The 27061-nt window shown below is 42.5% G+C and overlaps 1 protein-coding gene across 1 annotated transcript in view; it reads right to left on the bottom strand.

Moving 5' to 3' along the window:
* The window catches only part of ADGRL3 (adhesion G protein-coupled receptor L3), a gene marked incomplete in the record, with an annotated part of 777222 nt that overhangs the window by 269452 nt on the left and 480709 nt on the right, over positions 1–27061 (bottom strand). Inside the window, 2 exon segments of the mRNA XM_034772562.1 lie at positions 7532–8332; positions 10454–10468. Of these exon segments, the coding sequence (XP_034628453.1) occupies positions 7532–8332; positions 10454–10468 (816 nt within the window).

The following is a 27061-nucleotide window of genomic DNA, read 5'->3' as shown; positions in this document are numbered from 1 at the left end:
TTAGCATATTTTAAGGACAGAGGGTTCACCTTATCTGCATTGTAAAACTGCTTAAAAAAAGAAGACAAAGCAGAAGCCGGGGAATTTACTGAATTAAATGGTTGCCATCACACGTCAAGAGAGCATACTCCAATACTAAACACAAACCTGGGATAAAAGTTTAACATGCATTCTGTGCATTTTTTTAAATGTCAAAGATAGGTACAATAGTTTAGTACCACATTTCACTGCATGCCTGGTAAAACACAGTGCTAATATACAATATATAGAAGTCTCCAACACACATGTAGGCATTATATGAATGCTACATGTTACCAGATGGGCATAACTATTTCTTAATTTCACGTTTGTCAGGTACACAGCACTGTAATGGATGGGCTCCCTGGGCATAGCTTAGATCAAGAGAATAAAACAGTTCCTCCAAAACAGGAAGCATATATTTCTAAGCCCACTAAAGCAAACTAATCAGCTGTCCTGAACAGACCAGAATCAGAGTGGAGGGTTTCCAGCTAGGAAACTGACTGCCAAGGAAATTCCAACACTCACAGTTACTAAAAAAAGACTGAATGAAAACGTGAATCTTGCATCATGTTCTAAAAATAGATATGCTTAGACTCAGAGAGATTTCCAGCAGGAGATAATTCTACACGCCAGCCAATCTTGCGCCGGGAGGTTTCACCCTAAGCAGGGCAGGTTTCAGGTGTCACATCAGGGTTTATGGGTGGTCTCTAAGGTAACTCGGAGCTAGACCATTTAGAGTTTACAGATAGTAATCAACTCCAGAGAAAGGCTGTGCAACCAGTGTGGATTAGGCAGCATAGTTGTAACATGCTCTTGGTAGCCTCTAGCCTACCTAAAAGACCATGCAGCCCCATTCAATAATAGCTTACGCTGCTCAAGGGCCTTCAGAGTTAGCCTGGCTAGAACACCTCACGGAAGTGTGGTTGTTGACTGACAAAGGTATGGGCCACTGCCATGAGTAAAGGAGGCAATCTCCAACCAACTGTGGGCATTTCCATCCACCTCTGTTTCTTGAAGTGCTAGGAGCAGCAGATGAACCCAGTCCCAGTAAGAGCTTGAGAAAGCAAAGCATTTTAACACCCGGAGAGCTAATGCTCTCACAACTAAGGGTGCACCCACAACAACTGACACTTCCTCAAAATGTTTCCCCTGCCAACAAATGTCACCACCATTGTATCCAGGGTAAGCTTAAGGGTTTGTCTTCATTGCAGAGTTAACTCAAGTGCTGCCCCTAACCTAACACCCACACACAGGCAAGAATCTTTAGCTGGAGTGTGATGGCACTTTAAATTCAAGCCTGCTGGCCCAGCAGGGGTCTAGCAACAGCTTGAGTTAGCACAAATCAGCAACTGCTCCAATCACTCAGTGCAGCTCAAAGAGTTATTTTGCAGCCTGGCTGCTCTGACTCAAGGGAGGCTAACTGAAGTGTAGATATCTCCAGTTAATTGCAGTGATGTCAGAGCTCAAACCAACTAGTTTTCAGCTCTGCCACAGAAGTGGTAAGCAGAATATATGTTATTCTGTTTCACCTGCCCAGAATACGGAAACTGGACATGTCTTGAGAAATGGATTCAAGAATTCATTGGTTTGACTGTAGCTGTTCAAAACTGACACCGTGTCCTGCACAGTCACATGTAACTAACTCCCTGCAATAATACAACATCGGAGAGCCCTACACTCCTTACTGTAAGAGTGTACAGTCAGGAGAAACTGTCACCCCCCCCCCCACCCCGACCCCACCCCCACACACCTTTCACCAGTGGCAGAAGTCCATCTGTGTCAAAAAGGACTGCATTAGACTAGCCCCTGAACCCTGCCTATGTATGTCCCAGCATGAATTACACCTAAAATACAACAGAAAATTCTTCTCTAGAGGGTGAACACGTGTTTCTGGACAGATTGCTCTGGTACAATCATTCTGCTCCCAGTGACATTGGTGTAAATCCACAATAACTCTGCTGAAACCAGTGAGATTACTCTGGATTCCCACTGCGGTAAGAATGGAATTTGATGCATGGCCTTGAATCCTGACAAGCATCATTAATTATTTTTAATCCCAGCATTTGTTATGGGACAGGCTGGGGCTTCAGGGATCAATTCTGCAGGTCTCAGTCACGCTGAGTAGCATTTACTTACACCTACAGGCTCAAATGTCAGCAGGCTAGACTATACCTGTCTCTTACAGGGGTACAGAGCAGAACGAAGGACCTCACATAACGAGTGGAGTTCTTAAGGACTGCTCCTCGGTGAGGAGGCAGGGGCAGCACTGCTGCTGTGGAGGATAAACCACACCCTATCCGTGAGTGTAACTGTCCAAACGCCATCCTTGTTTTACTCCAGTAGTACAGAAGGAGACAAGGGTGGGGTTTTTCAGATGATTTATGCCATCTGGGTCACCAGATGGGGGTGATCAGAATAAATAGCTCGGGTTAATAGGATCATAAAAGGTACAGGAAAGGGTCTTTATTTCATGTGCGCCACTCACAATTTTGTCCTCAGCTCAATTCTGGAGCATAATGTTGCCAGCGGTACACCAGAACATGAACACTATTATTTTAGTTGAAGTTCTTGGAGCATTTGTTATGGAGAATACTGATGGAAGTGAAGAGTCGTTTTCAATGTTACTTCCACCCAACAGGCAAGGAACCAGACTAGCAGAAGATCGATATAAGAAGGGACCAATCCACCGACAGGCATCCATGAAGCAAATGGCCCCAGTAGAGACTGAAGAACAGGAGGGATAGATCATTTCCTTCTATCCAATATCACCCCCTGGAGATATGGGTTAACAATCAGCTTCATAGGTTTTGTGGACCCTAAGCCGACCTTTCTTCAAAAGATTCCTTTACAGTAATTGAATCCAGCTCCCAATAAAATAACAAAGGGAGGAAACTCCTTAAAATGCAGCATTTAATTAGCAGTTTTTGAGAAAAAAATCAATATTTGGTTTCACTCTGTAAAAAGCACTGAACTGGCTGTCTCCAGCTCAATTGAATTTCACTTGACTTTGCTACAGATCTAAGATTTCAACGTGCCCCCTTGTCTACTTCTTTAAATCACTACAGAGGCCAAGCTGCTGAATTCCCATGATCCTTTGCCACCGATCCCCTGCAAGGAGCAAAGACCTATTGTTTCACTTCAGCAATCGGATGTAGAAAACATTTTTATAGCAGTGCTCTCCAATGTGTATAAAAGCTACATTTGGAGATGCACCTTTCAATTAAAGTCCACAAAAAAGTATTAATTGGGGGGGAAACAAACGGATGCAATTAAAAGACTTATTCCTCTAGATTGTTTTGAGAGAAGGTAAAAAGAATGATTATCTCAAGGAAAGCAAAGACTCAAACACCTGGTTGTTTGTTTTTATGTTTGTATGCTTGGAGTTTTTATTAAAATATATTTCCAATATGCTACTCGCTATTTAGGTTGTGTGATAAATCAATTTTCTTGTTGCCGGCAACTTTTGTTTTCCGAAGGCCTTTTTTTCTAAACTTCTCTCCTAATTGATTTTTAACAGGCAATTCTCCCCATCAATTTTATCATCTTTTTCTTTATTTTCTAATTAAACACATATTGTTTACATGTTTTGCTACTCTGAAATTGTGACGTTAGAGGAAAGTACTACTTAACTGTTTCGTGCTTGGACTAAAGACACCAATTGGCTGTAAAGGCGCTGTACATCTCAGGCATTTTTAAAACAGGAAAAACAAATATTAAGCTATCCATGAATTTTTCTTAGAAAGAGATCAGATTCCTTCACTGCTTACCAGACTGCTACAGCTGTTATTGCTGTCTGCTTCCTCAGCTGTTGTGCTGTTCCTTGTTAAAGGTGACATTTTGGGGACTGATCCAATACCCACTGATGTCAACGTAAAAAACTCCCATTGACTTCAAAGTGCAGTATATTGGGCCTTAACTCATGAGAGAAGGAAAGAGCCACAGACATTCTCTACAGAATGAAGATTCTCTCCCTTATCCACAAACACATCCAAATGTATAAGTCTAGTAAACGTCGACTCACCCACTCACTCAGAAATGAGCGAGTCTGTTGGATTTGGAAGTAAAATAATGACCCCACCAATGAGGCTGTGTGGGGAATTTTGCAGCCAAGTTCACTTATTTGTCTTTGTGAAGGGTCCTTGGCCCATCTTGGCTCTCTATTTGAGAACGTATCATTTTTTAGGATCAATGACCTCACAAGTCCCACGCAATCCTGGAGACCTGTGACATCACAGGATGATGTATTCCAACAGGGTTAAATTCCATGCTTTGGAACAACTGCAAACAGGAGGGGGGAGGTTTTTGGGGGGTAGGAGGGGAAGGAAGGGGAAGGCCTAAAGCTGGTGACAGTCAAGCCCCTGTTGCAACTGCAAAATTACCTGAAGTGAATCTCAAACAATTCTTGCCATTTTCCACAACAAATATTTTCCCCCAGTAAAATGTTTTCCACCTGCAATTTTAATTTTCACTCAATATTTAATTTTACCAAAACTCTTCTAAAATGAGGGGAATTACAAATCCAGATCAAAATGTCACAAATAGCCCTTACCTCTATAATGAAGCAACACTAAGCACAGCATCCAAATAGCCCCAAAGATTGCTCAGTTCTCACGCTGAACTTCTGAGCTCAGAAAGGAAAGAACAAAAAAAAAAAATATATTTCTCTTGTTCACAAACCTGCAACCACCTCATTTTTCACTGAAGGCGAGATTAATTTTTTTTGTAACAGATTCAATTACTGTCCACAGCCACCATCTGAAAAGGGACAGCACCGACTCCATTGAAGTATATGGAAAAGATTTCTCAAAAAGGATAAAATACACTAGAATAAGAAAAGAATGCAATTGATTTTTGCTCCTTTCGGATGACCAATAACTCACATATTGTTCCGTTTCACTCCACCACTCACAAAGTATGTGCTCATCATTAACTTGTGGAGTGAAGCAATACTTTTCATTTTTTCTCCCCATCTGAAATCTTTCATAGATCAATACCCTTACATTCTCCTTGTTCTTCCTTCTCACAGTTCCAACTCCGGGTCTTTTGTCTCATGTTTCTCCTCATTTCCCTGCATTTTGCTGTAGGGCTGGAACTTATTTTCACTTCTGCTCATTCCCAGATTTGCAAAGTCACAATTTCATTTAAAATCTCTTTATCTAAAAGTATTGTTGTGCACACTAATCACAGCCTGAATACAGAGAAATGGATGGATCAGAACATTGTATTACTCCTCTCCTGCAACCTAAAGACCTTGAACTGCTTCTTCGGGACTTCTTCAGGACTTGTCTATAGGAACCACTTAAGTTTACAGCAACCTGGGGTGTAAATCTACTCCGCGTTAGCCTTCTGCTCCCAAAGGGCAGGGCCAGTGCAACCATTTAGGCGACCTCGGCAGTCGCCTAGGGCGCTAGGATTTGGGGGGCGCCATTTTCTTTGACAGAGACCGCAGCGGCCGGATCTTCGGCCGCCCCGGTCGTCGCCGGCATTTAGGCGGAGGGAGCTGGGGCAGTGGAGCGCAGGGAGGGCCACCTGCAGCAAGGGGGGCAGGAGAGGCGGCACACAGGGGAACTCCCCGCCCCAGCATGCCGTGGCTGCTTCACTTCTCCCGCCTCCCAGGCGTGCAGCGCCTAAGCTGATTGGCACCGCAAGCCTGGGAGGCGGAAGAAGTGAAGCAGTGACAGAGTGCTGGGGAGGAGGCGGAGCAGGGTGAGCTGGGGCGGGGGAGGGGTGCCTCAGGGTGGGGGGTGGGGAGCTGCCACAGGGGGGGCACCTCAGGGCGGAGGGGGCGCCTCAGGGGCGGGGGGGGGGGGAGGGGGGGGGGCGCAAGGTCGAAGTTTCGCCTAGGGCACGAAACATCCTTCCACAGCCCTGCCGAAGGGCATGTCTTACACTGTCCTACAGTTAGGTTCCTACTTTGCAAGTCCTCTTAGAAGACGACTACATTAATATGAACTGGGAACCTTTTAATTTGCGCCTGCAGCATCCACACAGGGAGTTACAGCACAACATTTTGGTGCTCACCTCTGTTCAGATGCCTGTAGTCTGAACTGCAGGGCAGCATAGACAAGTCCTGAGCGTCCACATGGCCCCTGCCGTGGTGCACTAAAAGTTCTGTAGTGCACTTTGATCTACCTAGCTTGGACCCGGGAGCAGACCAAAGTGCTTAGGGAACTTTTACAGTGTGGTATCAGGGTCCACAGAGACAGTGAGTGTGCCTCAGTCTAGTGCAAGGTAGATTCAGACCCCAGCTTTCTGCCAACTAACGTGTTCGTGTAGACATGCCCATAGTCTTTTCTTTGTCATCGTATTTAACAGAATGGTAACATTTTAGGAGAAAAAAATAACACATTAATAACTAAATGATTCACCTTCTAAATTATATTAATTCTACTTTTCCTGTTACCTGTTCAGCATTCAGGAAAGATACAATCTATCATAGATAAACTGAATTTAAATCATTATTGCAGATAGTTTGTATAGGAGTAAACACTTTTAAAACCTAAAAGAAAATAATTGAGACTTCTGCATGATTTAGTGAATTAGAGCCAAATTCACTGACAATGGAGTAACTCCGGATTTACACTTATGTACAAGGAAGAATTTGATCCAAATTAATGAAAAAATCAGCCAAATATAATTATGGTGATGATGTCTGATGGAAATCCACTGGAAGTTGGATTCCAGTCTTTACTTATCAGAGGGGTAGCCGGGTTAGTCTGGACTGTAAAAAGCAACAGAGAGTCCTGTGGCACCTTATAGACTAACAGACGTATTGGACCATAAGCTTTCGTCTTTACTTAGTCATGGAATATAATTTCCTTCTATTAAGATTTAAACAATATGACCAACCCAAACTATTTTTTAACAGAACAGCAACATGAATGACCCAGAGAAACAAGAAAAATCAGTCTGGATCATGTTTCCTACTCTGAAATTAATCACGAATACACGGACAACAAACAAAACGTGTGTGTGCGCGCGCACATATGCACGCAAATATCTGGGCTCAGATTCTCAGCTCATGTCATTCTTCAATATTTCATTGACTTCACTGCAAGCTACACTGATTTAAACCAGCTGAGGATCTGCCCCATGGTATTTACAATGAGAGCAACATCTGAGCTATGTTTCACAAAAGTAATGTTCTGGCATGGTCATAAAAGCAAGGGGGATTCATGAATAGAAAAAATACAATGAAACAGGCATCTCCACTGGTGATTCTGATGATCTGAACAGGAACTTTGATATTTGAAGATTGGCTCAGGCTTATCACTGACAATTTATTCCTATTTCCATTTATTTTCAAAGTAAGCTATAAAGAAAATGTTCTGTAAACAGTAAAGTGTCTCTTTGAAGCAGCTAAGCATTAAGGGTGAGGAGAACTAGGCCTTAAGTCATGCACACACACAGGCAATCAAAGAGAAATATACTTTAACTTCACAGAAAAAACAAACCAGCTTCAGGTTATAGTTAATGGAAGACAAAAGCAAAACTTAGCACAGAACCTTACCTGATCTGCTGTCCAGTGGTCCAAAATCCAGAGAATATTTCACCACATGATAGTTGTTCCATACATAAAGGAGGTTGTCCCTGGGGTTATAATCCACAGCAGCGATGTACTGGTACGAGTTTGGAAAGGGAACATCCACCAGACTATCCTTGCTTTGGTCAGTGTTGTAAATATAGTCTATCTTATTTCCTGTGGCTTCATTGTCGTCATCTTCATACACCGACTTCACCACATATAAAATCCCACAGATCATGAAAGCGTTGGAAGCCGACCTTTTGTCATAGGCTGTATCCCACGTCCCTTCGATCCTTAAGGTGTAAGGGTTTAACTGGCTAATGACAATTTTGCCATTGTTTTGTTCTGTTGCATAGATTACCCATAGCCCGTTCTCATCCACCGCTAGGTCTATGTCGGACTTGCCTCCCCACCTGTAAGGAGAGGTGTCATGGTAATTGGCATTTGCTATGATAGCCTCCCCGCTTTTTATTCTTGTCCTCAAGTCAAACTTGACTATATTCCTGGTTCGCTCCTTGTTGAAGAACAAAGCCCCATCGTACACTACAAATCCAGTGCCATCTACCCGGTGAGGGAGCTTATAGGTGGTCGTTGGTCTCCCAGCTATGAAATCATCCTTGGAAGAATACTCCGTCAGGGTGTCAGTTCTGTATGGGGTCCAGGGCATGTAGTAAATCTTGTCAGAAGCCTGTAGAGGATCCTTGCACCAAGCCCCAGACTGATGGTCTGACTCAAATAAATGTTCACTCTGGTATACACCTTTTAGTAGGCCAGGACAAAGAAAAACTGTTGGAGGGGAAAAGAGTTAAACACAAAAAAATAAAGTTAAAAAGAGCTCTGATGGTTTGGCATTAACTTCTAATTGTTCATAGCTCTGCAGCAGAGTACGATCAGCCCACAACAAATGTAGTCTATTTGCAGGTTACCTTCACCACAGGCAGTGAGTGGTCTAGAACAGGACGTGTTCCTCCATATTGATTTTTGCTGCCTTTTCAATCAACATCAGTTCATTTTCTTACTGCTTTTGGAATCTATTTTTACTGGTGTACTTACTTGGACTATACGCCTTTCTAAACTCTGAAATGAATATGTATTCCCAAGGGGTTTATGGGTTTGTATTTTCAGATTATATTCTACACTATATCTATACCTGCTAGGCGAAGGGGTAAATTTCTGGGGAATTGTTCCATATATTTAATTTGAACAGTCTGCTGAAGATTGCCCTAGAAATGGAAATTAAAAAAAAAAAAAATTCCCATCCTTATAGCCCAGGTGGAATTAAATATTTTAAAGGTACCATAGCAAAACAGAGGCAAATCCCTTGGCAACTCAAAGGAACACTGAAAGCAAATAGGAAGACAAAAATACCCTAGTATGGGCCATAACTAGCAATATGATTTTTGAAGCTGCTACAGAACACACAGAACATGCAGTCCACACAATTAAAAATGAACAATGGATGAATACTGAGAGGAGAAAGAAACGACAGGAAGCAAGGAAGGAAGGAAGAAAGGAAGGAAAAGAATAAAGTTCACTGGAGAGGAACCCAAGTCTAGATTTTAATCAGTTAAAAATGTCCTGTTAAACACAGTAGTATTCAAACTTAAAACATATACCTTCTACGGTTACATGAGAGGAGCATACAGGAACGGTTTGGCTAGCTGTGCTTTGCTGCTCAGACTTCAGAATGGAAATGGGACAGGGATCAGCTGGCTTGGTTTGATTTTAGGGTGATATGTTGCATGGACAGAGGTTAGGAGAAGGCACAGCACATGTGCCCTGCCGATGTAAGAATTAAAGTAACACTTAAATCTTATCTTTGACTGATAAGCTGAAGGAGAACTATGTGCTACAGTGCAGTACACACAGCGTGGGCCAGAGCACAACCTGGCAAGCAGTGAAATGATTGCAGCATGTGACAGCAAACTACAGTGCAGTCTAGGGTTTACATTCTCCCTTTGATGCCCTGTTTAACTCTCATTCACTGGAGTTATGCATCTGTATTAAGGGAAGAATATACTGCAAATGTATGTGTGTTGGCATACAGGGAGTGCTACGGGATATTACAATATAAAAAACAAATTGATGGAGACAAAGTAAATTTCAAGTGCACACCGAGGTCCTAACTCCTGCAACTGATCCAGTGGCGGACCCTTGTGCTGATGCAGATCGACATGGAAGAATGACTTTAAGCTACGTGAGTTCTGGGCACAATACCCAGGGGGTTGACCGAACTCTCAGGGAGGTCAATGGGAGTTTTGCCATTGACGTCAGTGTGAGTTGGAGGGGGCTCATCACATATTACAATTGAGTCAATGTTCTTGTGTGTTTGATTACGGTATGAAGATGACCTGAAACATAACAACTGGGCAGGCACAAGTGTCCCATTGGACATTTCTATTAGCATGGGGCTGGTATACAGGGCAGTTGAATTATCACTTCTTGATTAGAAGTCAACCAATTATTTTCAACAGTTCAGAAGTTGATTAAACCCCCTGAAAAAAGAGAGAACATGGGAAAAATCACAAATTCAAATGATACACGAAATTTTGGGCCACAACCTCACCTAGTATAAATGGACAGAACTCCAGTGGAGCCAATGAAGCTGTGACTATTTTACAGTAGCTAATGTATGGGGCACTGTGTCTACAAGGTCTTTTTTTTTTTTTTTTTTAAATCATGTTTTTAGAGTAGAAGATTGAGAAAGAAAACTAGACCAGTAAATCTTTTCAGCCAAAAATATATATTATCCTGTGAAGTTGAGCAGCAGAGAAACTAAATAAACTTTAACCAAAAAAAAAAAAAATGTGAGAATTAATGACAAAGGTATTTCAACTAAACGTTAAACTGTTAAATAACTTAGCCTATAAATAAGTAATATATATAATTTGAAAGGTATTTAATTACCTTTTTGTTCCACTTCTATTGTAGAGAGAGAAGTAAAGAGAGAAAGGAGAAAAGAGAATAGATTAATGGTACTGTATTGGCCAGGTACTTTTCTATACCTCTTCCAAATGAAAGGAAGTATTATAAATTTACTTCAGTTATTGCTATATTTTGTGAATGTTATATATATATAAATATGTAAAACATCTTTTCCCCTGATATACACTAAATAAAATGCAGGCACTTGACCTAGCTGTACTACAATCTTAAAAGCAATCAGGGCCAGATCCAAAGTCCACTGAACTTAGAGATTTTTCCATTGCGTTTGGACCATGCCCAGAGCATAAAATAAGATTTTTATTCATTAAAACAGGGTTGAAACAGATTTCTAGATAGAATAAACTATTCAGGATAGGGACTGTCTTGATATCCATGGCTCAAATCCTGAAAAATCAAATCAACCTGCACAACGTTACCTAGAAGAAGAGTATTTCCACTGGCCCTGAGTGGACTGCTCATGTGAGTAAATTCACACAGGTACCTAGGTGTTCACAGGATTTGGGTCTAGGTCTTGTGCAGAACCAAGCATGCTGTCAGCACTTACAAAATCATCATCGTCATCATGGCCTCCCTCATTAACAACAAAACAATGGGAAGGGTTTAAACACACCACTAGTTGTAAATATGAATGTAAATATGTATGGCTGTTAAAATATTAACATGTTACTAACTATTAATGTGCTACCAAAAAGCCCATCTCCTGTAACGCACATCTATTTTGTTTATCAGGCACTATAGGGCTTTCAATGAGATTCATCCTTTTTAGCAGACCTGAGCCCCTCACTGCTGGAACAAACCGATTCAGCACATGTGCACACAGCTGAAAGGCGTTGGTGCCATAACCTTACAGCCTATCCCAAGAAGCATTTACGGCCTGAGCCAAAACCCATTGAAGTCAATCTGCTTTGGATCAGGCCCTTGCAGACATAGGCGGTGGGTATCATAGGCTGGGGGAGGCTGTGCCTGACATGGCCCCGCCCATGCTCTGCCCCGAGGACTTTCTTGCCCACTCCCAGTTCCCTTCCCGCTCTTCCGGGGCAGAGAGGCTGGTGCAGGCAGGCTGGTGCCAGTGCTGACAAGGCCTGGGGCTGGGGGTGCTGGGGCTATGACACGCTGCCTGCCTGGCACTGGGGGTGCTGGAACTGTGCCGTCCACCCAGCGCTCCGGAGCTGGGGGTGCTGGAACTGTGCCGGCCTCACTGCCCGCTGAGCATGCTGGGGCTGGGGGCGCTCCAGCTGCACTGCCCATCCGGTACTCCGGGGCTGGGGCTGGGGGTTCGCGGGGGGCCAGGAGGGGGTACTCTGGGCTCTGGCAGGGGAGGGGGGGCAGAGGGGGTGGGGGCGGGGGAGGGGGCTTGGGCAGAGGGGGAGGGGCCGGGAACTAGCCTCCCCCAACAGCTTGTTCACCCGCCGCCCATGCTTGCAGAACAGATATAGACTTTTCACCCAGAAGCCTTGTGTAGAGTCTTAGAAGAGATGGATGCCCTATGCTTTCCCTTCCACTGCACTACTCCATTTTATATGCACCATTCCTAGATATGATGCTGTCTAATTAAAATATAACCATGAAAATCATTATTGCTACCACTGTTATATAATTGCAATGAATCTTATACAAAGTATAACACGTGGCCAGAAAGGGTTAAACAGCTTGCAGGCTAACTAACCCAAAGCCAACCTTTAAACAGTTAGAAAGTATGCAAATGGTAATTAGGGGCATCCAATGCTAAATAGGCTAGAACTTTGAAATGAAAATCTGTATTGTTAGAAAATTAGAGGTGATGCTAATTATATGTGTTTACTTATAGATGCTGGCCATGTAAACAGACAGTTCCTGTCTGTCACTATAGCTATTGATTCAGATATCAAAAGGGAATATTAACATGTAGATGAATTTTGGGTGCAATAATGTCATTGTCTATATGCCTCTTTAAAGTTTATCACAAACTGCTTACTGGATAAATTATCTTATGTTCATTCATGTAGTTAATTACCGGTGAGGTTTAGGAAACAGAAGGTTACATCAAAAGCCTATTGTTCACCCAGGACTCTATGATCAAGTGGCTGGTAGAAAACTGTATAAACCACCTTTGGGTCCCAATCCTTTTTTATCTCAGATCTACTTAAGCTTCATCAGGGGAAGTTTGAGTTGCAAGATTAAGATCCCAATCCTAAAATGGAACACCCTGAATATGATATTGGACACTGAACTATAACCTATGGACTAAATTCTAAAAGAACTCTTGTCCTGCTACAAAGCTCACCATCTCTGCTATGAATCTGAATTTCAAGATTGTACTCATGTCTGTGTGTATACTGATCTTTTAACCAATCTCTCTCCCTTTTCTTTTTTTAATATATTGTAGTTCAGTTAATGAAAACTGGCTGTAAGTGTGTATTTGGGTAAAATCTGGAATATGCATTAACCTGGGAGGTAATGTGTCAGATCATTTGGGATTGGTAGAACTTTCTTATATGATGAATAAGATTTTCAGTAATCCTGGGTGTCTGGGTGGAGGCCTGAGGCTGGGTCACTTTAAGGGAACTGTGTAGTTTGCTTCTGGGCAATCAGTGAGGTAATAAAGAAGCTGTTTTATGCTGGTTGGTAAATCTACATATTGGAATATCCACCAGCTTTGGGGATTGTCTGCCCCATTCTTTGCAGTTCACCCTAATTGAGTGACCTCAGTTGACTCCCGAGGGACTCTGGTCACAGTCCCCCTTGCACAGAATCAGCAGATAGCAGGCCCCTTTCCTCTCCTTAAGACCACAATACAGGCAGGGGTTTAACAATCAGCTCTCAAGCTGCTGTTGTCATCAGGTAAATTTGATGTTCCTACAGTAGATGAGGCATTGACCTATTTCCTGTCTGCCCTCCTGCTTGTGTCACGACCTTGCACTGTATGAGGTCACTAGTTGTGCAGTCAATCTGAACCAAGTCACTGGTGCATGGTAATGCATGCTTTAGTTGTGTAGCTTATATGACACTGCTAGCATGCTTGTATCTGTTGAAAATCACTAGTTCATGGGAAGGAAAGCACACTGAAGACAAGAAACAGCCCTGATAAAGAACCAACACCTTTTATGACCTCACCAGAGAAAATAAGAGACACACAAAGTCAGCTGCTGCAGTATCAAAGTTTAAGAAAGAAGTTGTGATCCATCTAACACAACAGCAACAAAACAGACAACACATCTTAAAACTGATGACAACAGGAGAGGTAAGAGGAACACTTTGCATGAATTCGCTCTGAATGAGAGCTATAGCTAATTATGCAGGGAATAAGCCATAGTCAACAGAAGACACACCAAATGGCTCACCATTAAAAAGTCAACATTTTACAGAGCACTACTGAAAGCTTCAGAGACATCTGAAATTAACAGTTCCTCCCTGCACTTAGAATTAGGAGATACCTATGGTAACTGTATGAGAAGAGTTGACAAATTATGACGTGTTAATGATTCTGTTGTAGATAATGTGATTTCTGTATTCATAGGTAAGGATGCACCAGTCTTAATCTTGGACATCTGTATCATGATCAGAAGTAGACTTACAACCTAAATACTACTGTTACTGCTAACAATCATATTTTATATAGCAATGTGAATGGTGTTTCACTGAAAAGTAAAATAAGAATACATCTATCTAGGGCCATAGGCTGGAAATGGCTTACGTGCTACCCAAATTCTGTTCTGCTGGGCTCTTGGTGCCTCATCCACTGGAGGTGGAGGGGACAACAAAACCCATAGAATATCACTGAGGGATGTCACTGCTTTCTGAGAGAAGTGAACATTTACTGGCAGCACGGTGAGGTTCAGAGAACAGAGAGAGACACTTCCAAGGACAAGGGACAATACCACAGAGGAAGGTATATGTGGGTTTTTTTTAGCCTGCCAAGAATTTGCAACAGGCATTTCCAGGCCGTGGCTCCTCTGTGAGACTGATCCTGCCAGCTCTCCAAGTTCAAAGAGAAAAATTGCAGGAACAGGATTTGAATATTATCTATATCTATTATTCTATATATGGTGTTTCAATCTACAGCTCCTGATGGGGAAAGAAGCATGAGCCACCCATAGGGGTCAGATCCTGCTGCAAATTTCTCCAAAGTTCAGCAGTCTCTGGATGTGGGGCCTTGGCTCAGATTCATGTCTAGCTTAAAACAGGTTGAGGTGAAAAGTGAAATGACTCGAGCTGTCCACAGTCAAGGCCTCAGTGGACTTAGCGACATGGCTGGTTCTGCAGTGATGCGACCAGTCAGGATTAAAAACCAAGTGGACCCAGCAGTTACAGAGAAACTTGCACAGCACCTGCCAACACTACACCTGGCTGTAGCTGGCCATAATTCATTTTCTTGAAAAATGAGGTTTGTTTTTTTTAAAGGCATAGGTGATGTGTCTCAAAGCTTCTAGCCCCATAGGAATTGTTACTGATCTATCTTTCCTACTGTACTGCTGGCAGTGTAGTGGAGAGGAATTTATGCTTCAGAGGATGGCAAAATCCTTTCATAATGCACTGAAACAATTGTGCAATGCTATAGGTAGGGGGAAACAGGCTGGAGGAGAGAATTTACTCATGACCAGCTGAGCACTGTGAAGAATTCATTATACTTATCTTGCCGAACTACACATTATTAGTGGTTGTAACAGTATCCAATCCTTTTAAAATGCCAGCCACAGTAGATGACCACCTCCTGCTTGGTGGTTTCCATAGGTCAAGCAAATAAGTATGTCCTTCTATTGGATCTAAATTTATTGCTCTGGAATTTCAATGGGCCAAATTCTCCTCTTGATTATACTGGTGCAACTCCACATTGCTTTAAAGGAGTTGCACTGAAGTATCCTGGAAGCCTGGAGAATTTAACCCACTGAGTGTCCCTTGGTTCGCGTATCATATAATAATATGAAAAAATTAAACGTACTGAGCAGTTTTCACTATATCTCTGATTCCTTCATAGTGTACTTGGAATGACGTTTAAAAACTATCAGCACTGCCATTCACAGAATTTAACAATTTGGTCAGAGAGCATTAATTACAGAGAAGTCCGTGTCATAGTTGCAACGTTTGAATTGGCTACAGTACTTTAACGATAAAGATTTCAGTTCACAAAATTCACATGTTGCATATATCATTAAGGTTGTCCTAACACTTCATCACAACTGAAGCAATTGTAGACATGTTTATTTCTCTGACAACAAGTCCTGCTACACCTATTCTTGTTACTGCACTCATTAGCACGGATCAACGGTATCCCCTACACCTCCTGTGCTGTTTCCAACATGGCCACCATTAATATCAACATCACTATGCTAGCATAGCAGCAATTCAAAGAACTACTGTACAAGCCTGGGACATGTTACTGTCTCCATACCCCAATTCCTTCTGATGTTTCTTTTGACTAGTATAGTTCACATGTACTCCTCGCAAGGACAATATCTGATCTCCATAGTTGCCACATAGGGTGACAAGACAGCAAGTGTGAAAAATCAGGATGGGGGTGGGGGTAATAGGAGCCTATATAAGAAAAAGACCCAAAAATTGGGACTATCCCTTAAAATCAGGACATCTGGTCACCCTATTGCCACAATAAATACACAGATTCCATGATGACACCCAGGGTTCCCATTAACAAAAAACATGTTGACAGCACTGAATGGTCGTCTCTCTGAAAATTGCCTCTTAATAGTCTCCAGCACAATTAACCCACTTGAGCAAAATATAACATGAACTATTGTCTTTCTAATATACAACTAGAAACGAGTATAGTTCTGTTCAGCCATTCATAGGGCACACGTAGGAGACAGCCACCACTGTGTCACAAGTACAGTCCTGCATGGGACTCTCTGCTTTGGTAGCACACACAAGGGAATAACAGGGGTGTAGGTACCCGCCCCAATGCCTGGGAAACTTGATGCGTCTTGAAGTGATTGAGAGAGCCCCAGTAGAAGAGAGAGGGGAGCACATACCGGGGGAATGAAAAGATGGCCCCTCCTCCTCTTGAGACTCTATCCACTCATTGGTCAGCCAGGGTTGGTGGGGGAGCTGATTGGTCCCTCGCTTTCCCATTTCATCAATTTAAACCTTAGCCCAGATTCTTAGGACCCTCTCTTACTCCATTTTTGCTCAGCTGAAGATAAGGGCAGTTCTTGAGAGTGTGGTTGCACCAGAGTTTGGTATGCTCTCAAAGGACATAGCAGCAATGGGGCTTGTGCCAGCTGTGTTCGTTTGGGTTTGAATATTTAATAACACTCCAGTTTTATAACTGTCCTTGGACTGGAAAAGTGAGACTTTGCTACACATTCAAACACACAACAGGAGCAGACAACTCAAGGATGAATTGTTTAAAGGAGAATACAGCAGGCGGGGGAAGGTTTAAAACTAAAGAATTGTGTCCTGTGCTTTTCCAGTTTTTATAAAAGGTGTCACGCCAGATAGTATATTAAGAGAGGATGGCTCCATTTTCCTCTCCCTTCAAGAAGAGTTAAAAATTTACATCTATCTATCTATCCATCCATCCTCCAGCCCCCTATCTATCCCTTTGTTTAACTCAAGTTAAGGATTTTATTTAGTGACAAAATGCTATCAAGAACAGATCATCCAGTCTGTGTTTATTCCATCATAAAAAATGAGATTTTTTAAAAAATAAATCTAAATGATCAGAGGTCTAGAAAACATGACCTACAAGGAAAGATGGAAAAAAATGGGGTTTGTTTAGTCTGGAGAAGAGAAGACTGAGGGGGGAGATGATAACAATTTTCAAGTACATAAAAGGTTGATACAAGAAGGAGGGAGAAAAATTGTTCTTCTTAACCTCTGAGGATAGGACAAGAAGCAATGGGCTTAAATTGCAGCAAGGGAGGTTTAGGTTGGACATTAGGAAAAGCTTCCTAACTGTCAGGGTGGTTAAGCACTGGAATAAATTGCCTAGGGAGGTTGTGGAATCTCCATCATTGGAGATTTTTAAAAGCAGGTTAGAAAAACTCCTATCAGGGATGGTCTAGATAATACTTAGTCCTGCCATGAGTGCAGGGACCTGGACCAGATGACCTCTTGAGGTCCCTTCCAGTCTTACAATTCAATGATTCTATGTAAAACTGTTTGAGCTGGGAGTGGACTGCATCTGCCATCCCAATGCCTGTTGGTTTACGTCCTACACCTCTCTCCATGGTGAACGGCCACCATTGAGAGCAGGGGAAGTGCTTGAACTCTGGATATGAACAAGAGGTGGCTGGGGGTCCTCAGGTCCAAACCATGATCTGCCAGAACCCACATTTGTTAACGTTCTTGGTGCACTGCAAAGCCACACACTGGGGGCAGGGAGCTTGAGAAAGCGGGTAGGTTGAGAGCTGAAGCAGTTGTTCGATATTTATTTATATATAAGCAGCCTTTTACACTGGGCTCCGGCAGCGGCGCTCTGGCGGTGATTTAAAGGGCCAGGGGCTCTGGCCGCCTCTACCACAGTGGAGCTCTGGGCCCTTTACATCACCGCTGGAGCCCCGGGGCTCTCGGCCGCCGCCGCAGCTATTGCTCCTGCCCTGATTTAAAGGGCCCGGGATTTAAAGGCCCTGCCTCTTCTAGATGAGGCCCCGCCTCCTGCTCAGGACTCCGGTGTACCGGTAAGTCCTTTAAGTTACTTTCTCCCCAGGTATGCTACGTATGTCCAGAAGACCAGGGGCTGAGCACTTGAGTGCAGAGTGTGAGGAAGTGGCTGTGTCAATCTCTAGCTTGCAGGGAGAAAGAGTGGGGCAGGCGGAGCCCAGAGAAGAGCTCTTGTGCTGCCAGTGGTGAGTAGAGGATTTCTGCCAGTGGGCCCAGAGCTGGCTCTGTCACACTGTAAGCAGATGTAGCAATTCCCTGGACACCGAGAAGTATCACAGATGCACATTTCGGTTTCTGTGTTAGACTTCTCCTGCCATGTTAGCTTATTTCCCACATCAGACCGTAACAATCCAAGAAATGCTGTTAGCGTCCTTCCCAAAAAAACACATAATTACATAATTTTTGTGAAGAGTCTTCATTTGACGTTAGGGACTGTATTGTCCACTGTATTGATCTGGATGCAATCTTGGGTTCCCATATTAGGTTCTGCTCCACGCATGTAGGGGAGAAAAAATGAGTGGATCCACTATCATGCAGAAGTGAAACACTACTATGTTGTCCATTGCTCTTAGTGCACATAACCGAATCAGCACTAATGCCAACAACTCATGTTCTGTGATGCCTACGGGGAAAAGGGATGGGCATTGAAAGGGGCAAGTGCAGGATAGCATTTTGCTCTTTATGACTTGTTCTCCTCTGGTAGTTGAGCTAGTTAGACTGAGCTAGTCTCAGTCCCGTAAGATGCTGCTGCATAGAGCAACATGGTCCCTATGACCACCATTGAGGTTATACTGTCCCCCCTACAAGATTGCAGACTTTGTCCATCCAATAGCCTCACATCAGCTGTTCTGACAGTGCTTTGGAGAGGATTCTGGAAGGGGTATGGAGTCAGGGCTGCTGCACAAGGATGGCCAGAGACCCACAGGCTTTTCATTTTCCCGTAGATCCCAGGCCCCATGTGTTCCTCACGCTCCATTACATGGCAGCTAAGAATCCACAGCCAACCCCACATCACAAAGAGGCAGGGTGGGAGAATGTGATGAATCTTGCTGTTCCAAATGATTTCTCCCTCTCTTCTGTGGGTTTTTACATGTAAGGGAAACATATGACGCAGAGTCTGCAAGTGAGTACCAAATGAGTACACCACACCACAGTGGACAGAGTGGCACTGGGGTCTGCATGAAAGGCTGATATTGTTATTTGTTTTGGATATTGATAGCAGCTGTTGGATTCTGACTGTCGATGTGAAGACCAGAAACTTCTTCCCCACTACTCTCACCTCTCTAGCCCAAACAGAAAGAAGCCTAGGTGCTTGGCCTCTCTGCAGGATTGAGGGATGGTCTAGGCAGTATTTGGTCCTGCCATGCGGGCAGGGGACTGGACTCGATGACCTCTCGAGGTCCCTTCCAGTCCTATAATCTATGAATCTATGAATAAAGAAGGTTCAAGTAAGTAAATCATTCATTTAAATCCAAGAGACCAAAGCGTACCCAGTAGCCAATGCCTTCTGAGAAGTTACCATAGCTAGGAAGAGTCTTGGTAGTGTGGAATATACCAACAGTTGTACCTTTATTAGACTGATAGATCATCTAGTCAAGTCTCTGCTAGTGGCCGGCATCTGATGCCTAAGAAACCCTGCATAGGTTACAGGATAACCTGCCCCCGGGAAAGGGTCTGACAGGAAGAAGGGTGTGGGGCTAAAACATCCATACAAGACCCTACTCTGCCTGGGAAGATCTGTTTAGATATGATCGTTAATACTAATATTGGCCCCAAACCTGTGATGGAACACGGGGGTTTCACTGGGAGGTTCTGAGATGACTGTGGAGGCTGGAGGGAAAGTAGCACAAGTTTTCCACAGCAGATTTTCAATAGACAGACATAAGCCCTGTAGTGCACATACTCGATTCCTTCTTATCTGCAGTTAAAAACCACAGCAAGCTTATAAAAAACCCACAGAAAAAGGCAGCACAGCATACAGACGGCACAAACTATTTTGGCAAACAAACTTGAAAGGCTTGAAACCCTCAGTGTGACTGAATCTCTGCTTTGTTGTATTTTCCCAATGCATAATTAAAACCACACCGCCACGGTTAGATCCTGCCCAATCCCGCACCGATGCAAAAGAGCCGGGGGGGGAGAAAACCTAAGGAGTTGCTACTTCTGTGTATTGAGCAACACAGGACAGTACCCTGCTGGACGTGAGTGAGCCAGACAACGGACCCAGGGGCTCCCCATGCCCTGTAGCTGGAATACGGACACACACAACGCTGTCACCAGGCAGATTCTTGGCTCATCCTCCATGTGCTGGCTGCCTCCGTTGAAGGACAGGATTTCGCTCCTGTTTGTATTGGTCCAATACAGCACCCATTGTATGATCTTTTCATAGGCATGGTTCTTTCAATTAAAACGATGCAACAGGGCAAGACCTCTTGTGGGGCACATTTAGCTTGAAATGTGCATATTGCCATGAAGATATAAAAGTGCTTCAGTAAACAAACACAATCTATATCTCCACCCTCAATATGGTCTTCATTAAAATCTTTACGTATTATACAGCAAAAATGCCTGACAGCCATCTGTCTCTCTGGGCAAATGAAGTGCTGCTAATCCTTCATTTAATAAGAGGCAAGCGTAATCTCAGTGGCTCAGTTTTTAAATTATGTTTTTCAAATAATACCCATGCACCAGTGAATGAAAGTGCCGCTCAAGCACCTCATATTACAATGCTTCCTATAATGTGATTCCAAAATTATCACCTCCTAACGAATTTCACTGTGAAGTGGGCAGACTGAAAATGTCAATAATCCACAAATGCTTTTACCAGACATATTCTAAATTAAACTCTTAAATGTGATATCTAAGGATGGTGTTGAAACCAATGCTTTTTTCATGGGAGTTTTCTATTAGCTTTCCGTTCATCTGATTGATTTGTCAAACTTTCCACCCTATTAACGTGGTCCTTCACATGTAAACAGTGATCTTAGTCTGCTCTTTTGAACGTAATACTAAACATAATAGTACACAGGTTTGGTTTTTTTACTTAGTAATATCAAAAGTAAACTCTATATAATATTTAGTTAATCAGGAACTAGAATGCCCACGGTTGAGCACTATCTGCTGTCCACTAGAGATTCTTTAGGACCACACCTGTGTGACCATAATAGTTACATTTTGCTCACAAGTTACCTAGTGCGTTTTTTTATGATGACTGTGTCTTCACTAGAAATGCTGTGGGAGTGCCGCTGAAGCGTTTCAGTGTAGACACTCACTACAGCAGCGGGAATGGTTCTCCCATCGCTATAGTTAATCCACCCACCAATAGATGGTAGCTAAATTGATGGAAGAATTGTTCCATTGACCTAACGCTGTGTACACTGGGGTTAAGTCGGCTTCACTACATGGCACAGCAGTGTGGATTTTTCAAACCTCTGACCAACGTAGTGGGTCAACCTCACTTTCTAGTTTAGACCTGACCTTAATTTTAAGCTCTTTGGGGAAGGGACCATCTTTTTGTCATATGTCTGTATAACACCCAGCATAATGGGGTCCTAATCCCTGATTGGCGCCTCTTGATTAATACCGCAATACAAATAAATAAGTAATGTTTTCCCCTGGTGTTCTATTATTCCATTCAGACTCATTAAAATATGTACTTAATTGCCAAGCTTTAGGCATACAGAAGTTTAAAAATGGGCCCTTATATTTTATTAGGGAAAAAATGTTATTTTGAATCTCAATTCAAGCTTATGATTCTGAAGGCCTATGTTAAAATCAACAACAACAAAAAGCAAACAAAAAATATGTTATAGGCCCAATTATGCAAGTGCTGAAAATCCTGTACCAACGTCAATGAACATACAATCCCATTCAGATGGCCACTCTAGAGCGAGGGAAATACTGATTTTTCAGTCTGGTGGCCGTTCCGAAATGAATCAATCAATCGGGGGTGGGGAGATTGATTTGGGTGGAACCAAATCTGAATTTTTACAGAATGTTTGGCCAAATGAAAAAGTCCATTTTGCGTCCGCTGCAAATTTGAAGGGATTTGAAGTTAGATGTGCTACATTGCAGGCTAGTGCCCTAGTCATCTAGCTAAAGCTGTGCGGGTTTTTCATTTGTTTGTTTTGGGGGGGAGCAAAGCCAGGGTCCACCATCACCACCTTCTCCAGCTATTTTTTGAAGGACTAAAACCATGTATGTCAAAGTAATAACCAGTTTCAGGTCAACCCAAACTTCATTTTTTGGTGAATAAACAATTCCTCTGAAAAATTGTGCCCAACTCTACTGGCCCCAAGGAAGTTGCAGAAACACTCTATGTTCAGATTTCCCCAAACTCTATTCGTCCAGTAATACATATTGTGGATTTTTAATAATTTATACCTCTCATCCTAGTCACAGTGAGTGAATTTCCTGATGAACATTTCATTAAGCAGATATTGAATTCTGTTGAGTTGAATATCTACATTTAATTTATCCAAGAGGAATTTTCTTTCCTCAGTCAAGATATTTCACTAAAAGGGACAATAAGTGTCAATATTTACCTCAGTGGAAAACAAAACAAAACAAAGCAAGTAGTGTTATCTACTTAGTACATATCTATGAGAATTAGTTGGAAATATTTTCTTATGGCCATGAATCTCAAAACTGAAGCAGGCCCCTCCCAAATTTAAAGTAACTTTCTGAATAGCAGATGAAGTCTAAAAGCCTATTCATCGCTGATAAGCCATTCAGGAAAAATATTTCCATATGCTGTGTGATTGGCTCATCAGAGGTGAATAATTTTTACTGAACAAAACTGCATCACTTGCACATATGATCTGATTGCGTAAAACAGTCTGCAATGCTATTAACTCGTGATAAGACAAATAGCAGTACCTTCTTAATCTATAGTGACTATTAAAAATAAGCAGCAAGATGAATTAATGTAAGACTGCTTCGGGCAGTCTGTTCAATGCTGTATGAAACTGAATTATGCGTTCCATTTATCCTGCAAAACTTTATTGGCAAATGAATTGCTATCGTTTCCAACATGGCAGCTGAAGAATGGGGCCCTATTAGATTGCACCACGATTAAACATGACTCCTTCATAAAAAAGAAAATAAGCTAAATCTTAAAAATACTAAAAGAGAAAACGTTGAAAAGCAGTGGTCTCAGAAATATGCTTGCCCATTTTGAGGATCACTTTATAGAACCCACTTGTAGATGTGCTTCAGTCTGTCACTTGTATATTCCGTGTGGCCGTTCATGAAATTCTGATCCTAATCTGATTATGTAATGCCGATATTTTCATCCTAATAACCATATATCCAGAATACATCCTACTCCAGGAATGTCCAACATCTATGGCATTAAAGACTAAGCTGGCAACATGGCAGGATCCCAAGGACTGCACCTAGTTAGAAATAATTTGCATATTTCCTTGTATCGTCCTGGCTAGATTGATGTTAATGACTTATTGTTTGAGTTCAAAAGGGATAAAACCCTGTCGTTCATTAAGATCTGTTGTTATCCAGTCATGAGGTGAATCTGGGGATGCCAACAGACTCTCAGGAAGTATCTCACCCTAAAGAATGAGGAGGTGAAAAAAAGTCTGCAAAATTACAGGATATATTTTTGCTTTGGGGGCGAGCTAAATCAAGGCTCCATGTGTTTTGATAATATTTCCATCAAGAAGAAGAATGAACTGTTTGTCATATTGCCAGCTAAAGGACTAGCTGTATAATAGTGGATTGCATAGGTCCAAAAAGAAGCTAATAATCATTGCTCGGGCATGTCTGTGCTGAGAGAAGTATGAGTGAAATCTGATTCTCCTCAGAGAAAATATTTTTGAAAAGCTCTCAGCTTTGCAGTAATGTAAGCCTTGGCTGGTATCTCATGTCTTTGTGAGTTAAAGTATCTACCATATTTCTTGTTCGATCACACGGCATGGTGCTGACATCAGCACCTATGGCTGCATTTCCCTTTAATAATTCTCAGTAGGTCTAACACCACTTTAAAAAGGGCTGAAAAGAGGGGTCAAGCATGATGTGCCTTTCTCAATAGTATCTACATTAGTCATAACACGATGCAGTAGTGAAGGGATTTTTTTATGATCCACAAAAGGTGTCCACCAAACAAAACAAAATGGTCTTTGGGAAACTTTTCTCTCTCTCTTTTTCTCCTCCCCTCTAACCGCTTGGGGAGGCAGCCAAATACATAGTGAACAGTTGGATGTGAGGGATGTTTGGTCACGACTCATTTTGGAGATTGAGTGAAGTGTAGGGAATGGTGTAACTGGACACATTACTCTTTAAGGGATTGGCCTTTTGGGACGAAATTTAACAATCTAACAAATTGTAACGATACACATAAAAGATGACTGTTCTGAATACATTTACCACCAAAGCAAAGGTGTGACCTTTTCTGTTTTTAATTAAGATAATTAACTGGGAAGCGATATATTTAAGCAATGTGCGACACAAAGGTAATGACACTGATTGAACTTGTTCCCATTCAGAAAGCGATCCTGAGGACTGCCATACTGAAATGTGTGCCTCTCATCCACCACGCGCCAAAGGAACCGTCACAGAAAACTGTTTAAGAAACGTCACTTTATCTTACAACTTATATCAGCCAGCTTTAGCTTTTGAAACTTCTAACCACTAAGTCAAAGAGGAAAGACAATCCAGTGGTTGAGGCACTGGTCTAAGTCCTTGGAGACCTGGGTTTGATTCCCTGCCCTATCACTGGAGATGGGCACTGCCAGGACAAAACCGCTTATTAAAATGTCATGAAAAACGATGCCCCTATGACTGTTTCAGCCATGGGGTAGACACAAAGCTGCAGCTGAGAGATGTTTTAGAGAAGGGTATGAACAGTGGGGATGGTTAAAGGAAAGACCCCATAGCAGTGTCTGTAACACCTTTTCACAAATGGCTGGGTGTGAAGTGGGGTACACATGTGTAGGACGTAAAGAGTCTTCCCACATTTGCACACCTGACTGTGAGGCAGCCAAAATGTAACTATTTTCTCTCTCTGAGGGCAGCATTACATACCCCAACCATACCCCCCTTCCCTGACCGGCGGGCACTGGTGGGAGCACATGCTGCCCCCTTGTAAAGGAGGCAGCAGTTGCCACATATGCATGCGTCTCTGTGGATTTTGGTTGCCTCTTCTGCACATCTGCACTCTTAAGAGCAAGAGCAGCTGTGGCCAGGGTGGCCGGTGCAGTGCACCTCACATCCACAGTCATGTGGCTGACGCTTTAGCAACCAATACGAATCCCCAAACATTTCTAACACTCCCTTAGGAAGCCTGACGCTGGAATGTGTTTCCGTACTGACATACGCACACATTGATTAGTTAATGTAGAGCTGGTCACACCAGACCAGATCTTGAAGCTCTCAACACATATGCAGGCCTTACTCTGACTTCAAGGGGAATTTGCTTGTGTAGGGATTAATTAAAAAAAAAAAAAAAAAAAGCATAGAATTCAGCATTTGTCTCCTTGATTTCATTTTAACTGGGGGCAGTGGAGGATTAAATTACGTGTTGTGTTGGTTTATTTTAAAATGAACTGGCACAAACTATGTCAAAGTGATATACGGTAAGGACCTCTTTGTATTGAACTGGGCACTGCCACTTTAAAGAAACACAGCAGAGCACTTTAGCTTAAACTGGTATATGCAGTGAAGTAAAAAGGATATCCTGCTTGTGAAAACCACACATTATAAATAACATACAAGTAGTTACTGCACAGAAATAGTCTTATTTTCAATGAATTTAGCACTATGCATACTAAGACCTACCGTCTTCACCATTCATGAAAAAAGACTAATTCCATTTCTAATTGAAAATGTCTGAGTTCATAAGGGTCCAGAGCAGCCCATTGTGTGTGCCTGAGTTCAAAATCATGAATGAGATGGACAAAGTGAGTAGGGAAGTGTTATATACTCCTGTTAGCCAAGATGGTCAGGGATGCAACCCCATGCTCTGGGTGACCCTACCCTCTGACTGCCAGAAGTTGGGAGTGGATCACTCGATGATTGCCTGTTCTGTTCATTCCCTCTGAAGCACCTGGCATTGGCCACTGTCGGAAGAGAGGATAATGGGCTAGATGGACCTTTGGTGTCACCCAGCGTGGGTGTTCTTATGTTCTCTACAATGGCTTAACCTACCATATATTAAGCATTTGAAATCAGGGTAATTACGCTCTTGCAAAGTATTTTCTGCACAATATATATTACTGGAACAGTCAGTGAATAGTGCCTTCTCTCTATGTCATGGCTAATGTAGCATTTTCTCCCTGTCATCAGTAGATTAAAACATTCCTTACCAGAGAGGGGGGGAGAGGAAGTATGTGAAAATGGAGGAAACACATTTTGCTATGAGGCAATTCAATAAATATGTCCAGTTTAGTGATGCCCACTTTCATCTAAAAGCAGAACATATTTATCTTGCAAAATGTAACCAGGGAAAAGAATTCAGGCTTCACTTCAGTTTTTATTTTTGTCCAGTCTCACAGCCGTGTTAGTAATAAGAAAGGAAGAGAGAGGTGTACAGAATCTTAAGACCACATTTTCAGAGGAGGAAATTGGCATAGCTCCATTGTGTCCAATAGCATTAAGGTGACTTACACTAGCTGATGATTTGGCCCACTGAATTCAATGGAGCTACACTGAGTTGTAGGCAAGGGAGGACATTTCTTGTGCAAGCTAAAACGTGTCTTAACTAAGATGAGCAGATGGAGCACTGGGGACCTTGAAGGGTAGTTTTTATTTTGTCTCTTCTGTACAACTACAATGCAGTATGTTTGGCGCTGTAAGAAATGAGTTTGAGATCATTGCTACAGTTGCGGCATCACCTGGGTTCTTTTGTTTGTAAATTACCTTTTGAAACTACGAAAGGGCCTGAATGTATCCCCCAAGTCAAACCCACTGTATAACTGCGTTGAGAAAAGGTGGTGCTTTTGACAGCAGTCAAACAAAAGC

Source organism: Trachemys scripta, chromosome 5 (assembly GCF_013100865.1).
Source record: "Trachemys scripta elegans isolate TJP31775 chromosome 5, CAS_Tse_1.0, whole genome shotgun sequence".
In the NCBI taxonomy this organism is placed as follows: domain Eukaryota; kingdom Metazoa; phylum Chordata; order Testudines; family Emydidae; genus Trachemys; species Trachemys scripta.
This window is presented reverse-complemented; position numbering and strand designations above follow the sequence as displayed.